This window comes from Fonsecaea pedrosoi, assembly GCF_000835455.1.
Source record: "Fonsecaea pedrosoi CBS 271.37 unplaced genomic scaffold supercont1.4, whole genome shotgun sequence".
In the NCBI taxonomy this organism is placed as follows: domain Eukaryota; kingdom Fungi; phylum Ascomycota; class Eurotiomycetes; order Chaetothyriales; family Herpotrichiellaceae; genus Fonsecaea; species Fonsecaea pedrosoi.
The window spans coordinates 257489-265743 of record NW_013550612.1 but is presented as its reverse complement, the minus strand read 5'-3'; the positions used below and the strand labels follow the sequence as shown (position 1 = coordinate 265743).

Below are 8255 nucleotides of genomic sequence, written 5' to 3'. Positions count from 1 at the left end.
ACCTTCACACTCACCTCGCTCACCTTCACACTCACCTCGCTCACCTTCACACTCACCCTTCATCCTGAACCTGCTCCACCGCATGCAGCGCCAGCCAGGACCCAAATATGGCAGCTCGTGGCCCTTTCGCTCTCTGACGCCTTTTCGACTTTCGACCACTTTCTCGTCCCCTCGCTTAGACAGACCCTCCCTCCTTGCCAATAGAGTAGTATATGACACGTTCATTACCCACCCGGTCGTGACTCAAAAAGCAGCATGTAAATTGCCCTGGATCCTTGCTCATGATGAGAATCCATAACCGTCGTCATCGACTCGCCATTCGCAGAAAGCAGATATGGGACTCAGAAATCAGCTCGAAACCACATTGTTTTACACTGCTCCCAGATCCACTGACCTAAACGGCAGCGGTCGGGTGCAGGTCTAGGTTCACGATTGTTTGAGCACACAGTTCATCACAGTCCCTCGAAGAGAACAGGGCGTTACCTGAAGTCCTCACTACAGCTTTTGCTTGGAGGGGAGAAAGGGTTGAGGAGGGGATGAACCCTTGCTTAGATAGCTGCAAGCTCCCCAGGAGCGGGTACCGCCAAGAGGCCTCCCCGTCTTGGTCTTCGCCCCCACTGGCAGAACGCTAGGCAACCATTCGGTAGTAGTGTACGGGAACACAACTCTCACCGGCCTCCTCCGAACCATTGTTTGAATTGTTTTTCCTTTTCGATTTCGGACGACAATTACTATACGCGGTAGAGCTATGCACCTTGATCTTCACGATCTGTCTCATGGACCTTCCCAGGTGGATCATCCTGGAAGACGGACACGAAAAGAAGAGGAGAGGAGAGAAGACGGAGCCAAGTGCACCGTATGTATCGTAGTTTATTTGTGTGAGAAGTGTCCATTGCTATGCGCAAGCTCTTCAGACTTGTCACACTTACACAGGTATTCCAGTTGTCTGATAGCAGCTCCGCCCTGTCGCCAGCTTTGCTCCCTGTTGAGAATAGAGGGAATTGTTTTGTGTCCACACGTTGCCCACCCAAAATGATGTCGGCATTAACCTTGAAGACACTCGTCTCATCGCATGGGATCTGTCTGAGGGTTGATTCCTGGCGAGACGTCAAGTACGTACCCTTGACTCTAGTTGCTAATTGGATGCAGGAATTGATGATGCATGGAGCCCACAACCTAGACTCGAATGTCAGCAAAGTTTCACAAAGGAAGGAGCTGCTGAACGGATACTCGGACGGGATGAGATTGGGGATTGACCAATAATGATGTGTTGAAGAGCCAACAGGAGGCTTTGGACAGATCTTGGCTTCACCAGCATGCTGGCTACTGACACTCCGCACCACGAGAAGATGTCTGTCCTTTGCGGAGCAAAAAAGTGCCAAAAATTGGTGCCACTCTCCCAGTCGGGTTCACCGGGGTCCACGCGCGACGCGGGCTGGGCTGGTGTGTAGGCCATAGGTAGCCACCTTGCGGTGGACGAACCACACCCTGTTCTTTTTTTTCCTCATCGAGGCACACCGGTATGGAGAGAAGAAAAGAAGAAAGAAAGAGTGAGAGGGAACGAAACGCAGATAACTTCTCGGCACCCAAGTGAGAAGGAAGGCGCGAAACCAATACACGTTACGCAATCTGAGAATGTAGGAAAAAGGCAGGTGCACCACCTACACCCAAGGTTGAGGTCAACCTTAGGGCTCCTGAACAAGCAATGCGAATCTGGAAAGGAATTGAGGAACTTCATAGCAGCAAAAGTTTCGTCTTATTAGCACACCACCGCACGGGCACAACTGGGCTTGGATAGCCTTCGTACTGCAATTTCCATCATTGCAAGCATCATCACTCATGCTGTCGTGATAACGCTCTTCTGTGACCAACTTTGCACTACTAGAGACCAATTGAGCATCGTGCTTTTACATCGTTCTTTTGCACAGTACTTCAGAACAGCCAAGAAGTCGAATAGCCAGACCACGTCGCCAATCTGAAGACGTGTACAGTACTGGATCAGTTGTCTCAGATCTTCCTGCAGCAACACCAATCCACTTGCCTTCACCCCTTTTCCCTCTTGGCTGCCCAGGCTGTGCATTCGCAGCGAATGACTCTTGACCACGTGTTTCTGAATCAGAAGGCTTTCAACTTTTTGGGTCTGTCCAGGTGTTGATGGCATCGCCAAGGCCGCGGACGGCCCGCAATGCTGAGGTGAGGCTACGGAGAGCGGGACAGGCTTCATGTCCATGCGAGGAACTTACTGGATGGAAGGTGACGTCCTGATAACTTTAGGCGGGTAGACGATAGACAGTGCTATACAGGGAACTCAGTCAAGCCGTTATGCCGCGTGTCGTATTCAGCAACCAGATTGCGATAGCATTCAACCCATGTTGTTGTTGTTGTCACTGGGCCAAGGGGAAAGAGGTATAGAGTATAAGTGAGTGCAGCACGAGGCTGCGGTAACGGCAGACATCTTCACAGCCTCGAGCGCTTCAGCTGCCAGGCGCTTAGGTAGGTATCATTGCTTCGAGCCTTGTGTAATATGGCGGAAGGCTGACTCAACGGTGCGGGTGGAGAAATCCTACTACAAAAAATAGCTGTCACAATATCCATTACATTTCTTACGGCAAAGCATCTCTATTCTCTTCTACGGCCGACTCGGGCAAGGGAGCAAGCTGATAGATGCTTGTATCACGTGAGTCACCGAGTTCGCACCCGATTCGGGTGAGACGGGGGCGAGCACAGGGCGGCATCACCTCTTCCGAATTGGGGGTGAGTTTGGAGCCGTTTTTACTCTGCTTGGCGGATCTCGGACTATTGATTTGATTTCGTTCTTGTCAAGAGCCTCACGCGAGCACGTTGCAAACCGTCCAAATTCTCATTACCTCTTTGACTACAGCTTCATTACTCCACCCAAGCTCATACCCTGACATCACGTCCTCTCAACACATCATCTGACTCCTGCGCTTGGTCCATCTCGCTTGAACAACCACCTGTCACACTCCAGGCATTCCTCTCTCCAGTCCCGCATCTCGATTTCCAATCCAAGACTGCCTAACTAATATGTCGACCGCTGGCACTGTTCCCGTTGAGTCCAAGACTGCAAAGAAGCGCAAAGCCAAAGGCGAAGCTGCGACCACGAACGGTGGTACCGTGACACCAACTGTCGAAACTGCCGTCTCCGCCAGCGAAATGAATCCTACTACGAATGGTGTGGATTCCCACGCCGACAGTCCCTTCATCAAAGACCTGTTAAAGTAGTTGCCCTAACATTGCACGAGATGAAGACATGCTGACCATGCTCAATCAGGAATATCCGCAACTTGAACAAGAAAATTGCTGCCTCTGCAAAGGCTGATGCCGTCATCAGTGAAAACCCAAACGTCTCCCTCGATGACCTTGTTGCACAAAAGAAGCTCAACGCCGATCAGAAAGCTCAGATCCTGAAGAAGCCTGCCCTGCAAAACCAGGTCACCCAGCTTGAAGAACAGCTCTCCCACTTCCGCGCTTTCGCTCAAGAACTCGAAGACAAGGCCCTCAAAGAGAAGTCGAAGTTGATAGAAGCACACGAGGCTGAGATTGCGAGAGTCAAGGAGAATGCTCTACAAGAGATTGAGGAAATCAAAGCAAAGGCCGTCGAGGATGGGCTACGAGTCATTACACACTTTCTACACTCCGCCGCGTCAAAACGTCAGTCCGAGGAAGCCGATACTGATGAGGGTCGTGCCTTTGAGGGCGCCTTACTATTGGTCTATCAAGGCAACGAATCTTCGCTCTCAACGCTGCAGAAGCTGGTCTATGGCACAGAAGACAAAGTCACTGATGTTCATGGTGAGCTTCTCGAGTTCACTTACGCACAGATCAAAGAGTCTTCCTTGCAGAGTGCACCAGATGTGGTGCAAAGTACAGAGCCAGAAATCGGAGAGGAGGCCGAAGCAAAAGAAGATGCCACTGCCACAGCTGAATCGGGGATCGACAACACGATAGCAAATGCTGGTCTGACTGAACTTGACGACGCCGCTGCTATCCAGACCCAGAACATCGTCAACGACATTGCAGAGCCTGAGATTACTCCCTCTGTCCCAGAACAGTCCACGACTGGTGAAGAAGCTGCCAACGCAGTCGGCGAGGCATGGGACCCGCAGGCATCCATAGTGACCGATACCAGTGCGACCAACGAAGAATGGGTCCAGGTGCCTCGTGTTCCTGCGGAGACCGAGACAGGACTTGCAGCAACTCCTGCCGCAATCCAATCCAACAGCTGGGCCGAAGAGGTAGGCGCTGCTGTTGCCACTCCTGAGGAGAAGCCCGCACAGGAGAACGATGGATTCGAGCAGGTACGTCGTGAGCGGGGTCGTGGACGTGGTGGGCGTGGTGGACGCGGCGAGTTTAGAGGACGCGGTCGCGGAGGGCGTGGAGATGGCCATCGTGGCGGAGGTGGTCGGGGAGGACCACGAGGCGGTCGTGGTGGAGGTGCTCCTCGGGGCGAAAGCAAGAGCTAAATGTGTCGTCGATTTTCCTCCTTGCTTGCTTCATCCTGTGAGCGACATGCAGGCTTGGGGCGAAGAGTCCCACGCGGGATTTACGCGACCTTTTCGTTTCTTGAATCTCACGGCCAGGATTGTTTTTCGTCTCGCCTCAGGGGGTGGTAATGGGCACCGGTGAAGTTGACATGCAACGTCTTTTCTCCATCTAGCGATATCGATTCCAGCATTGCATGAAGCGTTTGAAACATGGAAAAAAGGAAGATGTGCCAGAGGGTATGAAACAACAGCAGAAAAAAATGTGGAATATGTGAGAGTAATGGAACCAAAAAGGGTGGGGAAATCTTGAGCAAGCATGGACTGGACTTCGACTTCCCCTATGTTTGTCATGTACACTACCTAGGGTCTAATGAGCGCTGTTTTTCCTGTTGACGAAAAGCCCGTCATTCACAGTATGTTGAAACAGGTGATGGGAGCTATCAATCAGGGAGGGGAGGATGTGCGTGTGCGTGTGTTTGCTTTTGCAAACTTCAGAGAGTGAGAGAAAGGACCTTGGAAATGAAAGAAGGAGAGGAAAGAAAAATCACCGAGGAAAAAGGAGCAGAAAATGATGGACCGAGATGAGAGGGAACGTTGTGCTCCAGTAGCTATGTCTGTAGATGGCTATCTGCGCTCGATAATGTCAATTGACAATCCCCCTCTAGTACCTTCGGATCAACAGCAGATCTTGCGATAAAATAGGATTCCCATCAACATGCTAGAATTGACCTAGCAGTCATGGCCGAGTCATGGTGTCGCCCTTGGAAGTTGAAAGCTCGATTAACACACGCATTTCCTGCAGAGGATTGTCGCTCCGCCTCGATTCTGGGATATACAATTCATCCACAAGAGGCTTCGTTCAGACCATACAAGAAGAGTGAGACCCTGTTAAAGTCCGTCTTCACCATTAGTGTCGGGCTACCCAACCGAAGTCCTCTCAAAAGGGCATTCTCAAGAGGTCCAGCTCGGGTCCGGGGAATCAAAATAACGGATCGACACATAGGCTGACGTCGAGGCTTTTTTTTTCTTCACGACGGAGGCATATCGTATGCCAGATCCTGCACGCGCACGATGCCGCTGCCCCATCCCATGGCCGCGACGCCGGCACAGGCTGCATTGGGGTTCCATGCGAGTGCAGTAACGGCCTGCTCTTCTTCAAAGACGGCCTCACCGGCCCCTGTGCCTCCGGCGGGGGTCTTTCGAGGCCTCGACGACTTCTTCACGGTGGGCAGCGAATAGGCGACTTCGATTTTTTCCGGCGTGAAGCCCTCGTGGAAGCGGGACACGCCTGGGCGGGTGTCGTGCCCGTGGTAGAGGTCGGTTGTTGCTTCTTCCTCTTTCCCTGCTTTGCTTGAGTTGGCAACTGATGGTGATGACGGGTTTGTCTCTCTGTATTGCTCCTGTTCCGTGAGCGGTCGCCAATCATACTCGCAGATCTTTTGCAGGTATGCGCCCACGGCCTTTTTGGGGTCCGTTTTGCGGTAGGGGAGCACCTTTCGGAGATAGTTCGTCGCCAGGACTTGACCCTTGGCGTTACCGACGAGAATGCACGGGTGCCATTGGGAACCAGCCAGGGCCGTCGTAGCTCCCGTGTCGTGCGGCAGTTTTGCAATCTTGGACAGATTCGGGAACTGCCGGATGTGGTGGCAGACCAGGAACGTCGCGGCGTTCCTCTCTACCTGCGTGTTTCCGCTCCGGTCGAGAACTGCAATGAAGGAGCGTGTGAAAGGAGCGTATATCAGATCTCGCGTTGGGAAGCTAGGACGAGGGACGTGCACTTGGTCATGTTCGGGGCTTCGCAGGTCCGTCAGAGCAAGGTCACCTGAAGCCGAAGTGCTGGCCAGGAACGTGGATTGCGCACCAGGCGCTCCCGCACAGACTGAAAGAACGTAAGTGTGGTGGAGCTGTTGTTTCATGTAGCACTTCGGGAGCCCCTCTTGACTCTCCAGTTCGGTCAAATCGAAGCAATAGAGAAACCCATCGGCGGTACCAAGTAGGAGATTCGTAGGGTCGGCGAATTCCAGCGTAGTGAAGATAGTGTCTGCAGAAGGGGGAATATCGAAGCCCGCCCTTTCGACTCGGAGAGTGACTGGGATCCCCTTTTTGCGATCTTTGGGACGCGGCACGGCAATAATGCGAGCATGACCGTCGCTTGAGACAGCCGCAAGAAGACCGATAGTTGGATTGACGGAGTTCCTCTGGTTGGTGTTGTCAGCTGGTTCAAGTTGACACCACTTGAGCTGGCGAATATTGCCCCATTCGGTACCAATCACCATCACCAAGCTCGGCTCCTCGTCTACCGCCAGTTTTCGGATTTTTTCAATATCGGTCGGTCTGGTATGAAAGGCCCAGATTTGTATGCTGGTTGGATAAGCTGGCGAGGGATGAAAAGCCGGACGTTCACGTTCTTTCTCGGAGGGGACCATTCGCCTCTGGGACGAGGTGCATTTGACAGCCACAGCAAGGTACTGCACGGAATGCGTGTTTCCCACAGCCCACGCGAGACATTGTACTTTCTCTCCGACATTTATGAGCCAGGCTCGATGATAACTCGCTTGGGCGGGCTGTTCTCCGGTGTGCGAGGTCTCAACGTCCTCGGTCGTACCGTCATCCAGCCATGCTTTTCTTGTGTCCAACGAGGATAGATAATCAATACCAAACTTACTTTGCTTCCCCCATGGCCCAAGAACAACCGAATGCTCTGGAACTCGATGGAGCAGGTACTTCTCGTAAATAGCCTCCAGGTCAATTACCTTCAGAACTTGACGGCTATGGACCGTCTCAAACAACGATTCCACCGCGAAGGCATCTTCTTTTTCTCGGGGTGATTCCTCATTGCTCGCATTGTTGCTTTGCTCGAAATCGTCTATCTGTTGGATGGCAGTGAACAGCGTTTGGCGGGTAGGGACCGTGATGTCCTGTCCCTTTAGCCAAGTATCCCTGGCGATCAGAACCTCAAACAGGTCATCAATCTCGGGACCAAAGATGTTAGCATATGCTGCTCTCTTTCCAAGTTGAGAGGGAGGCTGTAAGCCCCGCGAGCGGGTCAGTTCAGCCGCAGGTGCAGAGCGCGGGCGTGACGGCTGACCTCGTCGTTTACGGCTTGGTATATTCTCGTCGGACGTCGAATGCACGTTCCCATCTTCATCATTCCCTTGATCTGGTGTCTCAACATCTGACGATTGTATCGAGGCAACAGAGGCAAGAGATGCGTCGTCTTCTTCCTGGGCGGATACATGCTTCGCCGCGTCGCCCTCGTCCGAGTCCGACGGTATCGACTCCTCAGCAGGGGACGAACCAGATGACTCGGAGTCGGCCCGCAGACGACGTAAAGTGTCCTTGTCCCAGCCGCCGTTGGCATATCGCGCGTTGACCTTGCGTTGACGACCGGAGCGACGAGGCTCTGGCATTTTACCGTGGGTGGGTAAGAGGCGAGCTTAGCTGAATCTTGTGGGATAGCCGCATAACTCTAGCGCATAATTTCGCCAACAACTCTGCAAACTACCCAACAAGTCGGTGTTCACTGACATCAGGCTGCGCGTTCTTGAGGTATTAACTGTGTGGCGTTTCATTTGCGCCAGACAACTCAAGCCATTGGGGTTGCCGTAGCTTCACGGGACGATACCGACAGTCTCCCCCTTGCCCTTTTGGGTATTTTTGGAAGCAAAGGCTTAGTGGTAGCTTGCTCACACAATTGAGTGACTGGTGGATATGTGAATGTCAACTACTTCATCCAAGACAAAGGATCAT

The 8255-nt window shown here is 52.6% G+C and overlaps 2 protein-coding genes across 2 annotated transcripts; one reads left to right on the top strand and one right to left on the bottom strand.

The window, feature by feature from the left end:
• Positions 1–3045: 3045 nt before the first annotated feature.
• On the top strand, positions 3046–4484 carry Z517_05857 (uncharacterized protein; the record flags this gene model as incomplete). The annotated part of the gene is made up of 2 exons (XM_013427599.1): positions 3046–3239; positions 3293–4484. The coding sequence occupies 2 exons, from the start codon at positions 3046–3048 to the stop codon at positions 4482–4484; spliced, it is 1386 nt and encodes a 461-aa protein (XP_013283053.1).
• A 1049-nt stretch (positions 4485–5533) lies between these two features.
• Positions 5534–7915, bottom strand: Z517_05856 (uncharacterized protein; the record flags this gene model as incomplete). Its single annotated transcript, XM_013427598.1, has 1 exon — positions 5534–7915. One exon carries the CDS (start codon positions 7913–7915, stop codon positions 5534–5536), a length of 2382 nt encoding a protein of 793 aa, XP_013283052.1.
• Positions 7916–8255: the final 340 nt, after the last annotated feature.